At 45.9% G+C, this 25,884-nt stretch overlaps 1 protein-coding gene across 1 annotated transcript in view; it reads right to left on the bottom strand.

The window, feature by feature from the left end:
- Positions 1–1,124: 1,124 nt before the first annotated feature.
- LOC126522299 (beta-hexosaminidase subunit beta-like) overlaps positions 1,125–25,884 on the bottom strand; it is a 96,120-nt gene continuing 71,360 nt past the window's right edge. The window contains exons 13-15 of the mRNA XM_050171024.2: positions 14,872–14,962; positions 8,215–8,319; positions 1,125–1,327 (exon numbers count right to left, since the gene is read on the bottom strand). Of these exons, the coding sequence (XP_050026981.1) occupies positions 1,240–1,327; positions 8,215–8,319; positions 14,872–14,962 (284 nt within the window). The 3' untranslated portion in view covers positions 1,125–1,239. The remainder of the gene's footprint in view (positions 1,328–8,214; positions 8,320–14,871; positions 14,963–25,884) is intronic.

The following is a 25,884-nucleotide window of genomic DNA, read 5'->3' as shown; positions in this document are numbered from 1 at the left end:
CCATTACACCTTTCCAAATACCTCGAGGCACCTCCTACCTATTGTATCCCTATAGCGCTCTGTGCTTCATTATGGCTGCATTTTTCTTCCCCTTCCCTGTTATTTTTTCCTGTGTTTCCATATATCTATTGCCTTCATTTATCCATACACCAAGGTACTTATATTCTGTTATCCGAGGTATTTCCTGGCCCGGTATCGCCACTGTCTGTTCACTGCTTTCATTGAATGCCATAACACGTGATTTTCTAACACTAAATTTCAAACCTAAATTGTTGCCTTCCTGTCCACAGATATTAGCCAGACGTTGCAAATCACTTTGCTTGTTAGCTAGCAACGCAATGCCGTCTGCATAAAATAAAGCTGGAAGCTGCTGCTCTACTACTGTACCCGCCTGTTTGTATAAGATATTAAACAATATTACTTCCTTCTAGCGCCCTCTCCATCCTCACCATCTACGAGGAGGAACTGCAGTAAGCGCCACCTGGCGGGGCGTAGCCCCTAGCGAGCGCCGCAGGAAGCGCACCTTACCCGCCGGCTTTCTGGTTCCGACGTCAGAGCATGTAACGAGCGCGCGCGCGCGCGCATCTTTAAGCTGTTTCACATGGCGCGATTTTCAGTCAGCGACACGGAGAATTGCGTCGTTCAGCGGCCGCTGCGACGTCGTGGGCTGTCCGCGACTGGATTCCAACAAGTTGGTCGCGCCGTCACTCAGTCGCAGCGATGGGCGCAATGTGTGAGGGGCAATGTGTGACGAAACAAAGTGCCGCAAACGAACTATAGGTCCGCAAATATAGTCCAGTTGTGGGATAAATTGTTTAGTGGGCTGTAGCCACGCACTCCTGAAATACCTGCTCGCAGTTGGATGCCAACGTTGCGGCACATAAACACCCTGCCTTCTGGGAAATCTAGAGGTCTGCGCTCCTAGAGACTTGTAGCGCGAAGTGTGGCGACGTCGTCCTCACCCATTAAAGTATTGTCGTGCATTCACAGAAGGTATCTGCGCCAGTTAGACACGTTCCTGGCATTCAAATGATCCTGTGAACCAGCACCGTGTGCCAGATCCATATCACAGAAGGCTTCGTGTAAGATAACTTAAACATGATTGGAGAAAACGCACACAAGGATGAGAGTGATAAATACACATTTTTTTCTTTGAAGACACAACAGAAAAAAATAACTGTTGCTGTATCCCTTCGGGCTCGAGGCCGCCAGATGGTTGCCGGCAGTGCACCTCATGTTTCACTTAATCTCAAAGACTTCCCGGAAATCCAGTTCCTCGTCGTTTTCACATGGCATACTGTTGATCGGGTGGACGGGAATGCCGCGCCTGCGGAGAGTTGACGAAAAGGAACTTCGGCTCCAGTTTTGTTTCACTGTATGAAGTGTGTACTAAATTGCAGAGAATGTATGCTTGTTTTAATGGATGATTTGTGACATAGTACTAAACATAGTACTGAGTGCTCTGGCCATATTGTATTGCATTTAACTTTTTTTCAACATAATGCCGCCTGACCTCAGGGCTATAGCGCGAGTGCGTGAAGTGCACAGCAACAAAAAGAAAGATGTGCAGAGCATTACAAAGATTTATTAGGTGCTAAAACTAATCAAGTGGTAGTGCATCAATACTGCCAGGCAAATAACTTCATTCAAAGGCATGGGGGAAAGCTATTTAAATATTACCTTCAAGTTATCTAAAATTTAGAAAATGTTACACAATGCACTAAGGGCAACGAGTGAGCTTAAGTGCAGAAACTTCAAGTATTTCGAATGGCAATGCTCGTGAAACAGGGTTTCTTTTAAGAGTGGAAGATTAGACGGTGACAATAAATATATGTTATGAACATAAAATTTCAAGTGTTCTTTTTTTAACTAATTATGAGTTGTAGCGTTTTTTATGCCAGATCCTGGCACTTGACAGATGCTCCAGAATCAGACGGGAAATAACTTTGTAGGTTAGGAATTTAGTTCCTTTAGTAAAACTACGTAATGTGCAACACAAATATCCTAGACGCCCAACTGTGTGGTTGCATGTAAATTAAATGTGTACTTTTTGTGACGTGAGCAGAACAGGTTTCTAGGCACTGTAATGAGCCACTCTCTGAAAATGAAAGCATTCACGTTTCGACAAAAACACACAGCCCGTCTCAATTGGCAACAGCATCGCACGAGTAACGCAAAGACGAAGGTTCAGATTCCACATGCGGCAAGTTATTCTTTTAGAAAACATGGAATCCAGCCTTTAAGACGCAGACACTAGGAGAGAAGTAGACAGACACACGCTGGGACTTGCAACTTGATATAGTTATTCTTTATATTTTTATATGCCTTCACTTTGTCATTTCGATATTTTAATTAAAAAGGTAATTTACCCTATAGTCTTATCGGTTTCATTATCTGTTGGCTTATATAATTGTGAATAACAAATATTTGGCTCCACAGTTACCGTTTTCGTCCGTCGTACTAAAACTATGGTCGTAATACTCATTTGCCATTTTCTACACGACGAATGCTTTCAACGCAATTGTCAAGAGCTTCATGATTAGCAGTATATCCAACAACATAGTATATTCACCATTTATCTGCATGTAGACCCCGTTTCGTACCGATATTATAGAACAAGTAACCTATATATAGCAAGAAAAAACGCACAATAACGCATACCACCGAACCAAACCATATCGGACACATTTATGGCAGACGATGCGACATTGCTTAAACGAACAGACTCTGGCTTTTGGTCGAAATATATAACCATGCATGTATATAAATTTTGCTCAGCTTATGTAAGAACACTTAACAGGAACGACTGTATTAAAGACCTTAGAAAAATCGATAAATATAGCATCAACTTGGTCACCAATGCGAAGAGAATGGCAACTAACCTCCGTAAACAATGACATTTCAAAAGCCATGCGGTTATAGCGACATTTATATTAATAAAAGGAAAAAAACTTGATTATTTTTAAAAGTGCAACTCTATGTTGACTTCACACTTATAGAATGACAGAACTTTCTGCACTTTCCTGGAATTAGTAACTAGACCACTGTAGATTATTTCTAAATGATAATCTTGGTATGCTTGCTCCTATAGAAAGAATATCCTACAATAAATATAAAATGTCACCAAGCGCTCTTCCTTCTAGGCGGCAAGTAAAATTTTTGTGTTAGCAACATCAAATGAGTTGGCTAACCAATATCGAAGGCTTCAAATTTCCACTGCTCTCTTGCGATTACATCAGTGGACATAGATGTATGACAGAATGATCAGATGATACTAGAATTGTTTCAAAGTTTACAAGCACTGCTTTCTACTAAAACTAACAGAGTATAGCATGTTCTTTCAGAGTTAGCAGAATTTCTTCTTTTTATCTCCTGAGGTTTGTAGCACAATAGTGCTCCTCGAGTTGAACAGCTAAGCGACCCACATTATTTGCACGAGAAATGAAAATGCATAACTGACTAATTGCCAAAGTTCTTTATGGCGTGTGTTGTAAAGTGCGAAATGTAGCCGGCGAATTCTGAAAGCATGTCTGCTTGGAACACATTCTGAGCATCATACCACCTTCTAGGTATGTGATTCCAGAATGTGCGACGAAATGCATTGGCTTTCCAGCTAATTTGTGTTTCAATGCATGAATCAGCGTTTTCTTAACAAAGTAATGGATACAGCAGTTCATTTCTCACTGCAAGTTTGTCCTCAAAAGTGGTGCTAGTTTCAAAATTGCTTCCAAATGAATGTCCTTTCATACTTCCTAGCTTCCGTCTGTAAATAAAAAAAAAGATTGTGGTTCTACGTGCCAAAACAACGATTTATTATGAACCACGCCGTAGTGGAAGTAACGGCATTAATTCTGACGCCCTGGGGCTCTTTAAAGTATGCCCAATACACGGTACAAGGGTGTTCTTGCTTTCGTTCCCCATCTAAATGTGGCACGAATTTGAACCCGCGACCTCCTGCTTAGCAGCTCAGCGCCTTAGCCACCAAGCCACCACGGTGGGCCTTTTAGTAAATTGCAATAGGCTTCCTAAAGAATTAGGTAAACAGTTATTTAATCAAAGTTCGTACATCTTTTGCTGTGCATTTTGATTTCTGGCGCAAGCAATACAGTCACAGCCTAGTAGGAGACAGGAAAGCAGGTGTAGAGGACGTATAAAAACACTTTATCAGAGCAAAAAACGCGACGTCGTTGTCGTCTCTGTTGTTCTACCCGCGAGCTACTTCAGCTTCATTTTCATCGCCTGGCACATACCCGCGGCTACCATACAGTATGTGGCATTTGCCCCTCCTTTGGAAAAGAAAGAAGACACTGTCCAGATGCACCAACCTCCGAAGGCAGTGCACAGACGGTGCAAAGTTGAGGTCATGAGGAAAAGTATGGCTTCATTCGAAGCACGTGCACGGCTTTCGGCAGATGCCGTCGGCGTTTGGAGCAGTTATGACTGTCAGGGACAACTTCATAATTTATATCGCTGATGTGGCGCAGAACTGTGTGCGGCCCGAAGTATCTTTGCAGGAGCTTCTCAGACAGCCCCTGCCGACGAATAGCAGTCCAGACCCACACCTGGTCTCCGACGTTGTACGTGACAGGTCTGTGCCGAATATTGTAGTGTCTGGCATCGTATTCCTGTTGTTCTTGGATTCGCAAACGCGCAAGCTGCCTGGCTCCCTCTGCGCGTTGCGTAAACTCCTCGACACCAGTCTCGTCATCACCGCACTCGTGTGGCAGTATTGCATCCAACATTGTTGTCACTTCCCGGCCGTAAACGAGGTTGAAAGGTGTCACGCGTGTTGTCTCTTGGCGAGCTGTGTTATACGCAAATGTAACATACGGTAAAATCTCGTCCCAGTTCTTCTGGTCAACATCGATGCACATACTCATCCTGTCTGCCAGAGTTTTATTCAAACGTTCTGTCAGTCCATTGTTTTGGGGATGATAAGTCGTGGTCTTTCGATGAGTGGTATCATTTGGTAGCAATACGGCATCCAGAAGCGCAGCCGTGAACGCAGCACCTCTGTCTGTTATGACTACTGCGGGAGCGCCATGCCTTACAACAACGGCTTCGATGAAAAATCGCATTGCTTCGGCTGCTCTTCCACATTGGATAGCACCTGTTTTGGCGTATCGAGTAAGGTAATCTGTGACGATGATTATCCATCTATTTCCGGCAGTAGACAGTGGAAACGGACCTAACAGGTCCATGCCAATTTGTTGGAGCGGTGCTTGCGGCATCTGAACAGGATGCAGCAGTCCAGCTGGCTTGCCGGGCGGTGCTTTACGGCGCTGGCAACCCAGGCATGTCTGTATGTAACGTTTCACGATTGACGCAAGTCTCGGCCAATAGTACTTTAGCCAAATTCTTGCCAGTGTACGGGTGTAGCCCAAGTGACCAGCGGTTGACTCGTAGTGACAGGCACGTAGGACTTCGTCCAGAACAGATGCGGGAATGACGAGTAGGTAGCTGCTGCCATTAGATAAAAAGTTCTGCGTTCTCGCGTTGCTGGCGTGGAACGGTGACAGTATCTAGCACGCCTAGAAAAGCCGCGTCATCATCGTCGTGCTCTGTAGTCTCAACAGGAGACCGAGAAATGCAGTCGGTGTCGGTGTGTCGTTTCCCCGATTCGTATACAACCGTGAAGTCGAATTCTTGGAGCCGAAGAGTCCAGCGCGCAAAACGACCAGCTGGATCTTTTAAATTAGTCAGCCAGCAAAGTGCATGATGATCACTGACAACGGTGAAACACCGACCATACAAATATGGCTGAAATTTCAGGACTGCCCACACCAGTGCGAAACATTCTTATTCTGTAGTGTAGTAGTTAGCCTCCGTTCTTGATAGCGTCCTGCTGGCGTGCGCAATCACTCTTTCGATGCCGTCCTGCCGCTGTACAAGCACTACGCCAAGGCCGAGTTTACTAGCGTCGGTATGAAGCATCGTCCGAGCGTCTTCATCAAAGTGTGGGAGCATGGGGGAGTTCTGCAACCGTTGCCGCAGGTCGTGAAATGCCCGTTGCTTGTCTTCACCCCACACGAAGGGGACATCTTCTCTGGTGAGATGTGTTAATTAATGGCCATGCGATGCGCGAAAATTCCGCAATAAACCGTCGGTAGTAGGCGATGAGGCCCAGAAAACGTCGGATGGCCTTTTTATCTGATGGCATTGGGAAATTAGCGACGGCAGAGAAGTTCTTCAAAACCAAAATGGCACTTTTCCGATTTCAAAGTTAGACCGTCAGGTGAGCGTGTTCAAAGACCGTCTGTAGTCTCCGCAAGCGTTCCTCGAACGTGACGGAGAAAACAATCACGTCGTCGAGGTAGACCAGACAGGTTTGCCATTTCCGCGTAGGTTAATCGTCGCGGCACCGACTGCCAGTCAGGCGACAAAAAGGCCTGTCGAACTACCTCCCAAACGATATCAGCGACAGAGGCCACCTCTGGTGCCATGGAAGAAATCCTGAGCAGCCGAATCTCCTCTCGCACAATCCCTCGGATGACTTCCCGCAGAGACGTGCCGCAGCTCTCAGGTAGAATTAAAGGATTCACCGGTGAGTTCTTGCGATCATATTGGTAGTACCGTTGTTGTAGTGCCCGTTCGATAGTGGCAACCTCCGTGGTAAATTCGCAGACTGTCGTCGGTGGGTTCCTCACGCGTCCGGCAAACAGTTCGTCCTTCACTGCGCGCAAGAGATAGCGCAACTTCTTTTCTTAGGCCATCTCAGGGAAAGGCCATCTCTGCGGAAAAGGCGGACCATATTTTCTGCAGACATGGCAACGCTCTGGTTTGGTTTTTGAATACGGGATTCGAGAAGGCGCTGTGTGTTCTCTCTTCTGTCGATACTAGGGAATGTGTCTAGCAGCTGAGTGCGGAAGGCATCCGATGTGGTCAAACTTCTCTCCCGGTTCACAACCCACGTCGGCGTACTGTCTTGAAGCGCAAAACAGACATTAGCCAGCTTTTGCTGGGAGCCCCAGTCATTATAACTGGCGACACGCTCGAATTGGTCCAGCCAATCTTGGACATCTTCAAAAGCTTCACCATAGAAACTTTCTGGGATCTTAGGATTCTGCAGCTCCCCCTGCGATGTAGTTGTAGTGGCCATGGCGGAAGTAGGTAGACGCGTTCCTGCAGGGTCCTGCAAAAGATTGAACTAGGGCGTCAGGCCTGGCAGGCGGCGACTGCACCGGTGAACAGGAGCTTCAACGAAAGAAGGTGTTTCACCGCGTTCGAGGTATGGCTCCGCGAAGGCATGCCGAGCATGAGCAAATCCTACCCAGCCCCTCCACCAGTGTCACAGCCTAGTAGGACACGGGAAAGCCGGTGTAGAGGACGTATAAAAGCACTTTACCAGAGCAGTCAACGCGACGTCGTTGTCTTCTCCGTTTTTCTACCCGCGCGCTACTTCAGCGTCGTTTTCGTCGCCAGGCACATACCCACGGTGACGATTAGGATGTGGCAATATCCGGCTGTTTGAGTAATCCAGCTCTATGTAAATTTGAACTATATATCATAGGCGATTTTCAAAATTCGTTAAATTATTAGAGAAACCTAGTAACATTTCTTGTGTAATTGTGGTAAATTTTGAAGGCCTTTCCAAAACAAGGTTCGAAATAAAAAAAGCCACTTATGCAACCGCGCTGCTGGGTGACGTTTATACTGACTCTCGGCGCGACATTGGCTGGTAAAGAGCATGTGCTGTACTCTGTCTTGAAACTACGAATGATTTCTTGTGAGATGGGCAGTAGTCCTAAATAAATATATAAATCAGCTCATTAGCATGTAATCAGGCAGAGGTTGGGTGGTTGTTACTAATTTCAAAAAAATAAAGGTATGACCGAAATATCTTACACGGATTCGTAAGAGTGGTCTGTGAGGCATGAAATAAAACAAATTTAGGCAAGCATACAAACGCTAAAGTCCTGATGATGGGTCTTCTTGAAGAAGACATCCTTGTCTCAGCATTTATTTGTTCATTTAGTGCATAGTGCGAATGCGTGGAAGTTCGTTGCAGGAAACGCAATAAAGGAACAACGCATAGAGTTAAAGTAGACCCAAAGACTAGAAGAAAGGCAAGCAACCAAATATTATACTAAAGAAATGAAATATGCATTGACATTAGGATACATGGCATAAGCTATAGAAGGAGCTGCCTTCTTTCCAGTCTGTGAAGAAAGTGGGATGTATAAAATAATGAAAGCAGCAGTGACCAGCACCAACCTCAGCATACGGCATCGATGCGCGTTGAGCCTGACCACCGCGCGATCAGCTTTGTCCACGTCGCGGCTACTCCACAGACGCTCTGCCACGGCCGAAGCCCTTGGCCTGCGGGCAAAAAAAGAGGTTCTGAGCACCCCAATGTGATAATGTCCTCCACACAGGACCAGTGTCAGGGCTAACTACTCAACACTGTGTTATCCTACTAGTACTATGCAGGGTGTGAGAACTATCATGCACCAAAATTTAAAAATATGTAAGCGCCACGTACCTGCACAAAACCAGGGTAATACTGTTTGCCGTCGCTTGGAGATACTCGGGTCATATTTTGCACTCTTCTAATTACATAGTTAGTCTCAATTATTCAACTTCTCGAATGTTATAATTAGGTGAAAAGAGTCTATCAGAAAATTGCAGAGCAACATGCAAAATTTTTGACGCAGCTTTCAGTTGCTCAACACATGCTACATAAATAGTGTTTTTCCGAGCGTGAAAGAAGCCCGCGAATACAAGCAAAATCTAGGCACGGAAAAACTGCAACAATGCTCACCCCTGACGCGCATTTTCGCTTCTTCGTGCAGTTCGCCGGTTACCTTGCTGCCCCCAGATTCGAGAACGCTGCTGCGCATGTCCCTGACATCACGCTGTGCTTGGCGTTATCGTCGTTCTCTTGCCGTGTCATGGATGTGCCAGGCAGTCAACGCGTGGTCGAACCTACCTTCCTTGCACATAACAGCGACGATTTGCTCCTCCTTTCATCGGCCCATCTCCTGCATGCTCCGCTGGACAAGATTGACGTCACACTCCCCCGCCCAATCGCCGACCGATCAAGTTCCACGACGACATGGTTTACGGCTACAAAAGCATCACCGGCAGTTCTCTTCTTCAGTGGGTGGCGAGGCAACAGTGGCGGGGGCACCATGTTGTTCCGCTGTCTGTTTATCACGCAGGTATGTTAACTTGGTGCATACGTTCTGAAGACCGATGTATACTGCTGTTCCCTCGTCCACTTGACTGCTAACACGCTTTTGTCAATATTTCATTGTATCCTGCAGTGCTAATTTCTACCCGCACGCAGACGTTTATTGAGCAGCGATATGGATTCTAACCGAAGTTCCAACGTCCGTCCTCAGCGCGATCCTGCCTCGCAACAACGGTTGACAGTTATTATTAACAAACCGAGATTGCGCAAATGCTCTCTGAACTCCTGAATGGTCAAAAGAAACTAGCTCACGATATTTCTGGACTAAAATGTTTCAGTCATCTGTGAACACGAGGTTTGAGGCTTTGGAAGCTCCTGTCGCTTCCCTAGAGTCACCCTCAACGTCTAGTGGTGCTCAGGCTTCTAATGGTAACCTACACATTCAGATTCAGCAATTAAGAAACGCTACATCGACACTCTCTTGCGCAAATGACACTTTCGAAAACAGATGGCATAAGAACTATAACATACACGGTCTCAGCAAGGACCCTAACGAGAATTATGCGGAACTTTCTTCCAGGAATGTTAAGTGGCTCCAGGACACTTCTAAGATCGCATGCACGCGTACCGAAAGATTCGGTAATAATTTTAGAGGCCGCTCACGTACCGGCACTATGAAGTTCCTAGATTTTCAGGATAAGATTTTGGGGCTGAAGAATTACTATAAACTTAAGAACACTCGCTTTCGTGTTTCGGAAGACTTATCCCCTCAGGTTCATATTCGCAAGAAGCTACTGGAAGCGTCCTGCTCTCATAAGGATAATGGCTCCTCTGTCCAACTTAGATACCATACAATTGGGATGTCATATATTTTAGTGAGGTTATCTACTGGCTCACCTAAACCCCCCGAAACATTTCCTAGGGCCCAATCTCCTTGACCGCATGGCACAAGCAATATACTTTCCATTTTAAACATTAAAGCAAGAAGCCTTCTGAATAATTTATCTAAATTTCTTTCCATAGTCTCGTCTTACTCCCCGCATATCATCGGCGTTACTGAGAACTGGCTGCATGGTGGTGTACATGATTCTTAAGTAACCCTCCCTGCCTTCAACGAAGTTCCAGGAGACAAAAAATCCGGGAGAGGAGGCAATGTTGCTCTATACCTTCGATCGCACCTCCGCTTTTCTGTAATCCGTGCCCAACCTGATGCTGAGCCTTTGTAATGTAAATTTCAACTAGAAAACATGTATTTGATTATACGGGTCGTTTACCGTCCGCCTCGTTCTAATATTGAGTAATTACACAATCTAAGTAGATTTCTTATCGTAGTTTTAATATCTTATCCAACGTTATCTGCATGGGCGATTTTAATGCTCCAGGCGTAGATTGGCTACCTATAAAAGGGAGCGGACACGAAGTATCTATCGGGTGGGAGTTGGTTCATATTTCATTCTCCTGTGGCCTGCACCAAATCGTCCAGGATTTCACTCGGCAAAACTACAGTCCCTGATCTTCTTTTCTTTACTACGTCTCTTATTAATTCTGGTTAGGAATGCGATGTATTTATGAAGTGGTTAACCTTAAGGCTGTGTTAGTTTTAGTTCCAGGCATCGTGCATAAATACTGTCACATCTACTTCACATTTCCTGTTTTCAACCACGCTGATGATTTGGCAAGAACAGATGCCCTATGCGATTGTTTTCTTGAGTCTGGGCTAATAAGTACCACGATACTAATACCATTGGCAAGTTTCTTCGAAAGATCTTGTCAGCAAGCGTATCTCCCTTTTCATCCTTTTAAGAGCAAACAAAACCAACACTGGAATCGCTTACATAACTAGCGACCTTTTGCATTTATCTCAGGATATTTTACGCCAGATTACGTCGAACAAAATGCTCTGGCGACCAAAAAAGTAATCGCACAGTTTCTTAGCGCTAAAAAGATACTTCTTTTTAAAATGGATGCTGAAAAAAGAATTTTATTACAAGGCAACCTTGCCGAAATTAATGAACACTAATTTCCGTAAATTTTGGAAAGTTATCCTACCAGCTTTGTCATCCTCGGACACGCTGACAATTAACAAAGTTGCAGTTTCTGATACACGGACAATAACTTCTTTTATTACCTACGTCCACTCTGTCTTTATGATGGACAATTCGGTAATCTCTGTTTTTCAGTCTGAACCATTCCCTCCTTTCGACGATGTGTCACTGTGCCCTGAGGATGTAGATAACCTAATCCTAAACTTACACACAAAGAAGTCATGTGGTCCTGAGGGTATCCCGATCGCTTTTCTAGTTCGATACTCCATTTAGTGTAGTAGATATCTAACAATTATCTTTAGAATATCTCTCTCAACCGCCACCCTTCCTCCCTCGTGGAAACTTGCTTCAATCTTCCCCTGATTTAGGTCAGGTAACGTTAAATTATTATCTAATTTTAGGTCCATCTCCTTAACAGCACATTCATGTAAATTACTCGAACACATTATCGTTAAACATACTATGAAATTTCTTGAAAATCACTTGAACTCATTTTCCAGCATAGCTCTAGACGCGGCCTCAGCTCTACAACACAATTGACAGAATTCGTTCACGATATCAGCAGCTCTTGAAACACAGATGAAGAGCTTGATGTTATCTTTAAAGACTTTGCAAAGGCCTTCGACAGTGTCTCACACCCAAACCTTAAGCACAAGTTGTTCGCTTTATTAAAAAGCACCCTTGGTTGATTGGCTATCGGCCTTTCTTTCACAGAGTTCACAATATGTTTCAAGTCTACTAACTCACCCTTGATGCCTGTTTTATCGGGGGTTCCCCAAGGTTCAGTACTAGGTGCTCTCTTATTCGTGATTTATATTAATGATCTCCGCCTGCATACCTCTGTTAAAATAGGCTTTTTTGCTGGTGAATACGTTTTATGTCATACAATTAAATCTCCAACTGATCATGTTGACTTCGTTCGCCGATTTCTGTAACTGGTCCAAAGCATGGCAAATAAATACCAACTTTTCCAAAACAGTCTCAATGTGATCTACACGACGTTCATGCTCTTCCTTTTTTGCATTGCCTTTAATATTACTTTAAATAGTGTGTTCGAATCCAAATTTTCAGATATCGTACTAAGACGCAATTCGTCACTGTCAAAACACATTGACGTAACCGGTAACAAGGCCCTTAAAGGGCCCCTCACCAGGCCTGGCCATTTGGAGCTGACAAACGCAGAGCATACAATGCACGCCAACGATCGTGTTTGCAAAGAATTACATCGCTACGCGCCGAGTAAAGGTCGGACATTTCAACCCAAGCGCCGTTTTCCATTTCCCTCGCGGCTACCGCGCTCCAAGCTGAACGGTGACGTACTCGTGTCCGCAGTGTGAGGTTTCTCGTGTTGACACGTGGCTTCGAGAATTATTCAAAGCAACATCTCTTATTTCTGTGATGTGTTGCTTGAATTGACCAATTAAAGTTTAGGGAAATAATAAAACACACAAACGGAATATCTGAGTTTTTTTTTTTTTTTGTTTACTTCGCAGCGAAGCAAGAGCGATGTACTTCCGCTTTGTCAGCTTGTTCCCACGGTCGTGCGGTCACGTGTGCAGGTACCGAAACTATGCCATTTTCTACCGTGTTCCAGCGCATGTTCATGCTCTGCGATCCGCTTGTGTCTGCCTCAGTACTCGTATAGCACGGAATTATACCGCTAGTCATATCCTTGTGCACAGCGCGCAAAATCGAGCAATGCGCGAAACGAGACAATCACAACAGCTCGGGCGCAACGCCATCGGCGAAAATGCGCAGCGGCGAAAAAAAAGACAGCTAGGATAAAGAACTGGGCCTGTGGCATATGCGTAACGTGATCCTTGAGATCCGGTATGGGAGAACGCAGGGAAGGAATTTCGTTTGAGGAGGCTAGACGGGGCGAGTACATAGAGCCTCTAGCTTGGCAGTGGAGCTCGCCTCCTGAAATCATGGATTCGCGGCACTGAAAATTTCTATCTCGGCTATTATTGAGTCGATTTGAAAAATTTTTGCGGCAGAACGTCCCTTGAGGACACGTACAAACCTCTAGCGTATAACCAAATTTGCTATGGGGCCTGGTGAAGGCCCTTTAAAGCTAGATTACTTTCATCGTACGCTGCGTCTCGCTCCCCAACAAACTGAAGTAACATATGGAACCCTCATTCGTCCTTCCATAGAATATGGCAGCGTTGTATGAATCCACACAGACACTGGGACATCAAAAAAAGTATCTGTGCAAGAAAGGCAGTACGTTTTCTTTGCATGAGATATGACAAGGGCATTTCATCGTCCAATTTTCTTCCCCTGCTTGGTCTCACTGCTCTTGCAGCGCATCGCCATCTTGAAGGCCTAGAATTCATTTACACGTTCATTCATTCTCCTGGTCTCTCTTCACTAGATAATTATTTGACTATTTCCAAACTTTCATCTACGAGAAGTCACCACGCCCTAAATATTTCAACCTTTCTCGCCCTCATTGATTCTTTTAAAGATACCTTTTTGCATCTACGATTGAAGCCTGGAATTCATTGCCGAGAAACATCCGTTCACTAGCAATGAGAGAATTCAGGAAAAGAACATTCAATTATGGGGTCTGACATGCCAAAACCACGATCCGATTATGAGGCACGCCGTAGTAAAGCCTCCGGAAATTTGGACTACCTGAGTTACTTAACGTGCACCTAAATCTAAGTACACCAGTGTTTTCGCATTTCGCTCCCATTGAAATGCGGCCGCCGTGGCCGGGGTTCGATGCCGCGATGTCGTGCTTACCAGCCCAAAACCATACCCACGATTCACGAAAGGTTGTCTATAAATATTTGTATATTTGTTGTACATCTCACTCTTTCAATAGCGTCATTGAAGCTGCAATACGCATGAATTATTTAATTAATTAATCATTAATTGATAACGTTGTCACGCGAAGGGCTGCTCGAGGCACTTTGCGTGTATTCGCGCGCATCTTTCACGCTCGGAAAAACACTCTTATATAGCACGTATTGAGCAACAGAAAGCTATATCTGGAATTTTCATGTCGCTCTGCAATATTTCACTTTTCACCTAATTATAATATTTGAGACATTGAATAATTAGAAGTAATCGTATATTTAGCCTGAATGAAAAAAAAAATAATCTAAGTATTTCTAATCGACGGCAAACAACATTACCTTCGTTTGGTCCAGCGACGTGCTATTTGCATATTTCCAAATCTTGGTACACGATAGTTGGGGCAACCTCTACACAACGCCTATTTTCACGCGCACTGAAGTTGCGCAGCACACGTCAAACGAGTATGGCATGCCCAGGTTTCAAATAGAGGTGTGGCATGGGAGGAGAATATTAGAAAGAATTTTATGATTCGCTCAAGCTTCTCTCGGACGGCAACTCTGGGCAATCAGCTCAGAATTCAAACGTAGTAAAAATGCTTTCTAGTAGCCCGCTATGTCTTTCAAAGTGTTGCAGGTAGATTATATCGGCCGCATGTTTTAAAACTTATGCCTTGCATGGTGCCTTGCGAATCATCTCTTATATTCGTATTACCTGATTGATATTATCTGGAGCGGCCGGCACGAAAAAAATGCACAACCCTCAAGTAACGACTCGAATGGCCATTACTTTTCAATTGTGCCCACCCTCAGGCAGAATCATCGGAGCAAAAAATTTCTGCGGCGTGACGTCTGACACAAGAGGGAACTACAGCGCTTGCGCACTCACCAGAGGCTGGCGAGCAGGTTCGTGCGGTCAATGTACTCGCCCCACATGCAAGCTTCGCCGCCCAGCACTTGACGCTTCTGCTTCCGGCTGCCTGCAGACGTAGAATTAGGCAGAGAACATCTTCAAGCTATGTGCCACTTTTCTCAAACTTGCGGCTACTAAAGTGTTTGACGGTGCCTGCGCTCGAAGGACATCGACATAGTACATGTCCTTCTAAGACCCAAAGAAAACACAACGCCGCAAGTTCATTCTAATGCAGCTCCTAGTATTCGCTGATGCGTTACGAACCTGAATAACAATTAAAAAATAAGTGTCACGGTGTTCAACAGCACCCGAGCTGAACAGCGGAATATAAGGCATGCATAACCTCGGCAAGCGGATTTAATGCCGAAAACTCATCGTGAAAATAAGGCATGCTTAGACTCGATAGAAAAGTGAGTTCTGAGTCTGCCTTAATAAATCTTTACCATACAGTAGTTGGCCAGCGGGAGCTGGGTTAAATAATAATCCAATTGAAATATAAGCCGCGATCAAATTCCGTCATACACTTGCCTTGAGCCAACCAGTTCGTTTGCGTACTAAACGAAGGGTCTATTATCCCATAAGCTAACTGCACTGACTGGTCTGCGACACATCTTGCAGACCAGGGCCAGAATTCACTAAGCTGCGCTGTTCGCACGCAATTTTTAGCTAAAAATTTCTTACACAGAGATAAGGGTGCAACCAAAGTGGCAGCGCACCTAACTTACGGCCTCGTATGAGAGCGAGGAGGAAGCAAAGCTCGGATTAAATGACAAGATATGAAAGAATTGGGGTCAACTCATAGCATCATCGCACATAATTCATAGGTAGTTGAGGCTATTTCCTTACGGCAAATCACTGCACACTCTTATTCGACAGCTTCATTTTTCGGGCATCTGCTACAGAGTCGCAGGCGCAACCACGTTCGCCGTTCACCTCACCGCCATCAGAAAAATTTCAGTGTAAGTGTTACGCATTCTTCCCTCATTTCTGCGAGAGACGGGACTGATGGTCACATGGCGACATATTTGGCGCAGAAAGAGACGCTCAGTCGGAGCAATTGCCGGTCAGGTCTGCAAGGTGAACCGCGCCCGTATACCTCAGCAGCACCACCACCACCACCTTATTACAAAGCGACTGAATGTCTAATTTTCGATACTAATTACGTAAATGAAAAAAGCTGCTTAATATCTATTTCGTAAGGCCTCAAGGCAAGGGGACCAGCACCCGTACGTTCATCGGTATTCTATGTGACCGCGCTGCCCACGGTATCAGGGTCGGTTCTAATGACGCGCATAGGCTCAATATCAGCTCCCTCGGCGCTGGTCGACGATGTCGTCGACCGCTAACCGACGACTTAACGTGCGCTCCATTCAGGTACAATCACTGACGAGGGCATGGAAAGCTATGAAAGCAGCCCTAAACAAGAAATGCAGAAAGAAGCCGTGGTTACCAACACTCCCAAATTAAGGCAGAAAACTTCACTACATAGTATCTGCACCTGCAAGGTTAGGTGCATATCGCACTTTGACATCATGTCATCGTTCATCGCTTTTTCTTGGCTTATCCTAAGCTGAGAAAACACGATGACGCCTCGTACAAGGTCAAGGGGCCCTATAACGTAAAACTATTCTAATATGTTTCTATTCCAATCTCCTGACGTCAAATTTGCGTAACCACTGACGCAAGCACCGGGCGGTCACCACCACGGTTGTCTGAACAGACCAATCAAACGCTCTCCTCGTTCATAGGAGGTCACTTTTGTTTGCTTGAAAAACGAATAATATTGCCTACACTGAGCGGCTTGTCGTATCTAATTGGCCGACAAGAGGCGAGGAGAACGCTCAAGTGGAGAGGGATTCACTGGGGCAGAGCCAGTGCACTGAAAATCGATAACCGGATGAAGAGGGTGGTGCCGGCGTCTGCGATTGGTCGGCTTTCCCTTACTTAGCTTGTGGTGGCTGGTCGAAATTCACGGCGGCATGCAACGTAAGCTTAAGAATGACGCTAAAACTGACCCTCAGCAAAGAAGAGTTGGCAGAATGAGGTTGTAAACGTGCCGAAAGGGCTCGAAAACGTTACATGGCCACACAAGAAGTTTTATTATACGCAAATACACCCATGCTCTCCGGCAGGCGCGAGTAGCCAGCGTCTCAGCTATCGGCGGCAGCCATCTTTTATTCCTTTTGGAACGGGGCAGCCTGCGGCTATTCCGAAGAAAATTCAGTTTTGTTCGGCATAGTAATGCATCTTTATCGCGTACACGTCACTTTGACGCGGTGAGTTTGTGCGGTTTTGTGAAGTCGCGTGACAGGCAGGTGAAGTGGGTGCAGCCCGAAAACTTTTTACGAATAGCCGAGGGCTAATGGCGAAAAGCAGTCGAATCAGAAATAACTGTTTTTCTTTTTTCTGTCAAATCATGCATAATCAGTGTGTACACATCATATCAGATGGGGAGGTATCGCGGTTTTCGTGGCGTCGCGTGGAAGACAGGTGAAGTGCGCGTGGGCGAAATAAGTTTTTGACCAATCGTGGAGGGCTGCTAGCAGAGTTGGAATAGAAAAGTTTGGAATAGTTTTACGTTATAGCGCCCAAGAGTGTGTTTTTCAGGTTCATACGCATTTTCAAATGAGGCAAAATGCATAAATGCGCGTAGACGACCATTTAGGAGACCGGTAATAAATCACAGGTTTGTGATTGTGAATTGAATTGTGATTGTGAATCATAGGCCTGGAGCTCCTAACTACACGGTCTGTCATCGCCCAAATACCAACTGAAAGAAGTCAATGCTAATAAGTCAATGTCGCCACGGAGCTCAACGCCAACGTTGCTATAAATGTACCAGCCTCATAAGAACACACGCTCAAGTACATGTTAGCATACTGGACATCACCGTACACGAAGTACATAGCGGTTCAATATTCTAGCTGGTTTCCAATGAAATCGGTTGAATGTCCTTGAGAAATTTGTGGAATGTTTATGGCTGCCCCATTATCTCGCAGAAAATCCATCCCCAAGATGAAGTCTTCACAGCAGTCGGGAAAAATGATGAAAGTGCCAAAGAAGCTGTAATCACCGATGTGGATTCGGGCGGTGCATGTTCACGTTGGTGTCATTAGTTGACCCCCGGCCCTTTTAGCAAGGGGTCCTGCCCACGGCGTCTTCACTTTCCTAATGCGGTCGGCCAGCTCTTGCCGCATAATTGAGAAGTCTGCGCCAGTGTCAGCAAGTGCTGTTACCAGATGTCCATCCACCAGAATGCTGAGATCGGCACGGGCAACGTCGTCGGCATGAGTATTCATCGTCGTCATATCGTCTTCGTCAGCGTCAGTATTCGTCGTCATCAGAGCATCTTGGTCGGGAGCATGGCGGGTACTTTTGACGTCTCGACAAAGGGCAACCTTCGCCCCTGAGGTCGCTGCCGTTAGTTTCCCCGGCGCTGACTAGGGCAACGAACCCCCCCCCCTCCTCCTGCCGACGTCAGTGATGAACCTCTGGCGGTTTGGGGAAGTGTGACAGGTGACGGAAACTACCAGAGACGACGTGGTGAAGCTGCTTAGCTAGGCGACAGCTGGTCACTGTTCGGTACGCGACGGTCGTCGAAGTGCAGAGAATTTGCAGGTGAAAAGGGGCGGACTTGAGCATCTGTATGGGGTCAATAACGGGTAATGTGGCCTAGTTCCCTTCAGTGGAAGCAGAGTGGGGGACGTTTGGCCGCGCGCTACAAGTCAGTACGGCGATCTGGAAGTCCTCACAGACTGCCATTGACACCGTGGCACGAGAAAGGGCCATCGCTAAAACATCGCTAAAACATCGCTAAAATGGCGCTAACGGCGGTGAAGGAGGAAGATGTCGGACCATATCGGCATAGGTCAGCGGATGTGTCTATAGAGTGGGGCTGCTGAGGAGAATGCTTGCTGCAACTGTTGGCGCAAGACTTCGGAAACAGAAACGACTGGCGTTGCTTAGGAGGAACGCCGAGGGTTCGCAGCTCTTCACGCAGGATGTCTCCAATTATGTACCGTAAAGAAATCTGGTCAAGAATCTGAGCAGCGGAGCTCATTGGTATATTGTTGGGCTCGCGGTCAAAGTTGCGGTAATGATGCTGAAGTGCCCGTTCGTTGACAGTCGTTTCCTTGATGATTTCGTTGACCGTCGTTGGCGGGTTTCCTACAAGGCCGGCAAACAGGGGTTCCTTAATTTCCCGCACAGATGACGCACTTTATTTGCCTTCATCATATCGGGTTCAGCTTGGCGAAAAAGACGGCATACATCTTCCGCATGCATGGCGACGGTTTCGTTGGGTTTCTGTACCCGAGCCTCAATAAGTTGTTGAGCATAATCTCGTCGGTCAGAGCTCCAGTATGTATCGAGGCGCTGACGATGGAAATTGGCCCCCTTTTGGAAGCTCGCTTCCCTCTTCGCGTACCACGTAAGAGGGCTGTTTTCTAGCGCGAAGTAAGCATGGGCGAGTTCTTGCTGTTCGTTCCAGCGATTTACCAGGGCGACGCACTCTTACTGGTCAAGCCAGTCCTCGATATCTTCAAAAGAATCACCGTGGAAGATTTCGGGGAGGCGAGGGTGTTCGAGTCACTTGGGAAAGGCTAGTAGCCGTCTGTGAAAGAGGAAGAAGCACCGATGGTGTAGCCATGCTGGTGGGAGTCACAACGCGAGGCAAGTCCGGGCTGAGGACGAGCAGGCGTCGATTGAAACGGTGCACTGGAGTCGTTACGAGATTTGGAGCTTTTGGTCTGGGTGTACCAGTCCGGATAGGGATTGCCCGTATGAGGTTACAGGCTCCAGCACCTCCGCTCGTGTCGCAACGTCAAAAACAGGGGTCGTGGAGCAATATTCCGGAGGCACAGCGGCAGGTCGCCTGTTTATGATGATAATGATGATGATCATCATCATCAGAATGCTGCTGGTGAACCTCTGTCATGGCTCGCAACCACTAGGGGGATAGGTCAAGAATCGGGCGGCAGGAGGTAACTATAGTAAATTTATTTGAAGACAAAAACGGCATACTAAGAGAAATACAAAAAAAGAGATGATACAATAACTAGACTAGTACGCGAGCGAGCCATAAGTCTAATTGAAAGGTGAATGTTGAAAGAGGCTACAATCAAGGAGACCATGTCAGTAAAAATTTAGAAAAACCAATTTAGGTGAAATGAGTGCAGATTTTGTATCTAGAATACAGATACAATAATTAGCAGGGCAATCGTTTTGTTTCAGCTAAATAATCAAATACTCCGGAACAAACGTCTCTGTAACGATAGTCGAGTGTCGAGGCCCCGAATGATAATAGTACTGGTATACCTAAACCTAATCAATTTTGCAGAGTGGAGCTTCGAGTAATGTCTTTCTCTTGTGTGCATATCGTGCACATGACAAAATGTAGTGGTCTATTGATTCAGCTTCCTTACAATTATGGCATAGAGGGGATGTCGTCAGACCAGCTCTATGTAAATAGAAATTTAATTGCGGGATGCGACAGGGTAGTCAGGTGTATGTACAATTTTCGAACAGGACACCACTGTTTATTCCAGCAAACACCGAGATGCTGAAAGTCTCGAGATGGCATCAGCGATACTTTGCTTAAACCATTTTGCAAACAACACTTTCTGTATTCCGATGCAGTGATGTAAGTTGTATCGGGTAAAACAAGAATCAAAGATCCAATGGAAGATGTGGCTAATACATCTGACATTTCATTTAAGTAAAAACCGCGGTGGCCAGGAACCCACAGCAAATAAGTTTTTTGCAGAGTTGTAGGGAATAAATTTTGAAACATACTTAAGATAGTTGTATTCGCTGCCGTGAAGTGCGACACACATACCGACAGAGGATCTGTAACTACGACAGCTGACGATTGATTAGCCGGAAGATTGCGAAGCGCTAGAACAATAGCCAATAATTCTGCTATGAAAATAGGCGTGTAATCTTGAAAGTGTATATAAAAGAACCAAAAGAGAGAAGGAGAGAAAATGCCTACGCCAGCCTTCTTTACAGACAGTGAAACATCAACCGCTATTATATTGCTTGTTTCCAGGCAAGAAAGGTAACCTAGTAATTGGTCATTTAAATATTGGTATGGCATTAGTTTAGCATCTGATGAGAAAATATTGCCAAATATCATCTGGAGACTTATCTTGGATTGGCCTGCTGGTTGAATACGTTGAATTTGCACATTCAATGGTTTTAGTTGTGCCTGTAGAAATACAATCTGAGGTGTGCGTAGTTTATTACATTGATTCCATTGGTGATTACAATATATATTGATTTGTTTTGAGGAGAACTGTAATTTTTTAGGTACGCATGGGCTGTGAGAATCCTGAATACTTTCTAAACATGGTATTCGTGCTTGAATATACAGAGCGGTGTCTGCAACAAACTTAGGAGCCCAAGGCACCAATCGCAGAACTTCCCTTTCTAATAAAACAAGAGGCTGCATTTCATGAGCTGGGCTGCCGGAAAACAAGACTCCCAAATTCCATGATGGGTCCGACATACATTCTAAATATTATAATTAGTTCATGTCTTAGCGACCCATATCGTCGGTTATTGATCGCACGCGACCACCCCACGGCACGAGTTGCCTTAGGCACGGCTTTTTCAAAGTGACTTCTCCAGTTTAGTGTCTTATCATCAGTGATTGCCACGTATTTAAGAGAATCCACCTGGGGAATAAACTCTTGACAATACATAAGTGAAATATGAACGGGAACATGTAAAGGAAACGGAAGAAGTGCACTTTTAGTGACGTTCAGAGACATATATATCTTATCTATCCAAGGTAAAAGAGTAAATAAGATATTTTATAATGATTGATAAAGTAAATGTAGACCGTCATTCAGTGCAAGAAAGCGATGCCATCGGCATAAACGTATACCTGAATGTCCTGGAACAGAGGGTTGGAGCTTTAACATATATTAAATAAAAGGGCAGGTAACATTGACTCTTGTGGTACCCGGCGTTCCTGCTTATACCTAGACGATGAACATCCGCTATGAAAACAGTAGAATTCTCGTTCCCTTGAAAATTCTGAAACCCATCCGTGATGTATTTCGGAAACCTGTAATGTGCTTGCTCTGAAGGGCTCTGAAGGAATTCCTCGAGTTTCTGTCTCGTTGGGAGTCACATGCAATAGGATTGCCATTTGTTGGCCGTGTTGGTAGACTGACTTGGAAAGCATATTTAGCGCCAGCAAACTAGGACAGAAGGGAGACGACACCACAATGCGCTAACTTCAACTTGATTTTCAGGAAACACCCGCCTATTTAACTGTGCATAGGTTAAATAGGTGGGTGTTTCCTGAAAATCAAGTTGTTGAAGTTAGCGCATTCTGGTGTCGTCTCCCTTCTGTCCTCACCACGCCCACTTTTTGACCTGGGTCGCCATTTAGGCCAGACCTCTCTCACGACACATCCTACTGACGTGGGTGACGCACACCCTATCCCCAGGCGACCATGCCATCGGTCCTTGCGCAAACGACAAATCATTCAAACGGAGGTCGAGAAGATTCTCTCTCGATGAATCGTTGAACCATCATCCAGTCCTTGGGCGTCCCCTGAGGTTCTAGTTAAAAAGGACGCCAACTGGTGCTTCTGCGCGGATTACCGGCACCTCGAAAAGATCACCAATAAAGACGTTTATCCTCTACCACGCGTTGAGAACGCCTTCGACTGCCTCTATGGCACGTTTCTTCTATCGACCTTGGTTCCGGTTAATGGCAGACTGCTTACACGACATGGACCGAGAGAAACCCAACTTCATAACACCCGATGGCCTATACAAGTTCAAATTTATACCATTTGGCTTATCTAAGGCTCCATCTACTTTTGAACACATGATTGACACACTCCTTCATAACCTACTCAAGCAGCATCCAGACCAGCGCGTCGCAAATTGAACGTTCCCGCCCTGTGTTCGCAGTCGAGGCTTGCCTCGTCGCACTAGAGCACAACTACTCAAGCTGAAGGTTGCCTGCGTGAACGTGCACGAACGTTTATACAGACAAGGACGTGTGGCAAGTCCATTGTGTACGTATTGCAGCTGCTGCGAGACACCACCATGTCGCTAGTGACAAACTACCCTCACCTTGTTCTGCGGTGTACGACACTCGACGAATGTTTATACCCCAGTGGTTGTGCGTCTAACCGTGATCAGGCTCATCGCGCTCTACTTACTTTTCTAGAGTTAACTAACTTAGGTTCACGTTTGTAGCGTCGATACTATTCTATTCAACATTCTGTAGTAGAGTGACGATTAGTGACCGGCCCTACTGTGTGTGATCTGTGCTGTGTTCTACTTTAGTCTTTAGATTTGTCCTGTTTTTCTTCTTTTCCTCTTTCCTCCCCTCCTTGCTATCTTCCATTTCTGTGTTGTTGTCACCTCCCTTCTGAAGAGTAGGCAGGTGTTGTGCCCCTTCCGGTGGCAGTTGCCAGCCTGCTCCTCGCTTCCCCTTTCCTGTTAATTGTGTACATGTGTTCAAAACAAATAATAATAATAGTAATATTAATATTATAATAACCTCAAGAGGTTCACCTCTATTTTTTGCTTAGATGACACCGTCGTTTTTGTTCCTACATTTGCCACGCACCCGGAGTGCCTCTCGCTCGTTCTTTCTGCTTTTCCCAAAGCTGGCCTTCAACTTGATTCATCTAAATGTCACTTTAGACGCGGCTAAATTACTATCCTCGGTCATCTTGTTCATTCATCTGGTGTGCACCCAGACCCGGGAAAAGCACGTGCCGTACAGAAGTTTCCCGTGCCGACATGGGCTAAAGATGCCCGGAGCTTCGTGGGCTTCTCGTACTTCCACCGCTTCATGCACAATTTTGCGGAGGTCACCCGCCCTCTGCTCTTCTGAAGGCAGGTGCTTCATTTTCGTGGGGACCTGAACAAGCAACTGCCTTCTCGAAGCTTATCTCTCTCCTAACATCCCCATTCCTTCTTGCGCACTTCGACCAGGCTGCTCCAACAAAGTCCGCACTGATGCCAGTAGCCACGGAATCGGTGCCATTTTTCGCCAACGTCAGCGACGCCACGACCGCGTCATTGCCTACGCCAGCCGTCTGCTTTCTCCAGCTGAGCGAAATTATTTCATTACTGAACGTGAGTTCCTTGCACTCACGTTCAGTACACAGTACACAGTGTGTGCGACCTGTGTACACAGTATACAGGTCGTACACAGTCCGACCGTACATACCAAGATGCCGACTGCTTGTACCGCCACCCAGGCGATGTTCCTGCGACCTATGCTTCTGCTCTGTATTATCGCTATCTGCTTAGCTGACCTCGCTACCGAACAGCGCCGAGATCATTGAAAAGTTCATATCTAGGTCATGTGAGTCTTCTTTTGGCATGTTCCTACTCAAGGACGGCACTCTATATCGGCGTAGCATGTAACCCAGTGGATCTGAGATGGTGCTGGTCAATCCCCAGCATGTTCACACAACTATGCTGTCTAAGCTGCACGATCTACCAGCTTTTTGTCACCTGGGGGAATCAGTACGCACGACCATGTCCGGCGACATATTTCGGCCTGGTTTGTACCGATCTACCCACTGCTACGTCGCTTCTTGTGAGTCATGTCAACGCCAGAAGAAGCCATCTGTGCTCACTGCTGGCTTACTCCTACCTCTTGACGTTCCTTCTATCGCATTGGCACCTTTCCCCACATCTGACTGATGCAGCAAGTGGATTGCCGTCGCAACAGATTATACAACTTGGTTCGCGTTCACCAGAGCCCTTGCAACAGACGTAGCCTACTTCCTGTTGCACAACGTCATTGTTCGCCATGGCGCTCCTCGTCAACTTCTTACCGAGAGGAGTCGCTCATTCCTCTTTACAGTTGGGGGCGACTTCTTCCGTTCTCATTCTACCAAGCACAAATTTACTTTAATTTATTGTTGCTGTCGCCTCCCTTCTTAAGAGTAGGCAAGTGTTGTGCCCCTTCCGGTGGCAGTTGACAGCTTGCTCCTCGCTTTCCCTTTCCTGTTGGTTGTGTATGTGTATTCAAAACAAATAATAATAATAATAATAATAATATAACCTCAAGTGGTTCAGTTCTTCCGCATGCCATCCGCAGAAGAACGGTCTTACGGCTTAATCGAACAATAACAGACATGCTCTTCATGTATGTTTCTGATGACCATCCTGACAGGGATACTGCTCTCCCGTTTGTCATATTCGCGTACAATTCAGCCCGCCACGACACTGCACGTTACTCGCCCTTTTATTTGCTGTCCGGCCGAGATCCAGTATTGCTTTTTAAAACAATACTGCCTACCGCTCAAGGGTCCGTGTCTCAGTATACAAGAGATGTCATTGCTCGAACCCAAGAAAGACGCCAAGTTGCTCACCGTCGCCTTTGTGCTTCTCAGAACAAGCGGAAAAGCATTTCTGACACTAGTCACCGGGACGCCTATTATATTCCTGGGGATCTTGTCCTTCTGCGATCTCCCAACCGCCTTTTCGGCCTCTCGGAAGAACTGACGGCCCACTACTCCGGCCCTTACCGGGTCCTCTGTCATGTAACCAACATAACCTACGATATGTCCCCGGTCGACCCTACTACTCCCGCCATCCAGACAGGTCAGCCGCCTAAAACACTACCAGTCCTTTTCTGCCTAAAAAGCAGCGGGACGGCAATTTCACGCAAAGTGGAAATATGTTGCGCAGCTCTGCACAAAGCTGAGGAAGATGAGCACGAGCTTAGGTCTGAAGAAGTGAACGCTTCAATGACTAGCCTGCTGTAGGCTTGGCTTTGTCAATACTGTAAATAACTACATTCTGTAAATTAAAAAAATTACGGGGTTTTGCGTGCCAAGACTACGATGTGATTATGAGGTACGGCGTAGTGGGGAATCTAAATTAGGCCACCTGGACATCTTTAACGTACACCTAAATTTAAGTACACGTGCGTCTTCGCATTTCGACCCCATCGTACTGCGGCCGCCATAATGTATATGCTCTACCCGTCTTGTT

Source organism: Dermacentor andersoni, chromosome 6 (assembly GCF_023375885.2).
Source record: "Dermacentor andersoni chromosome 6, qqDerAnde1_hic_scaffold, whole genome shotgun sequence".
Classification (NCBI taxonomy): Eukaryota; Metazoa; Arthropoda; class Arachnida; order Ixodida; family Ixodidae; genus Dermacentor; species Dermacentor andersoni.
The sequence above is the reverse complement of the archived record's forward strand: the minus strand, read 5'-3'. Positions and strand labels throughout refer to the sequence as shown.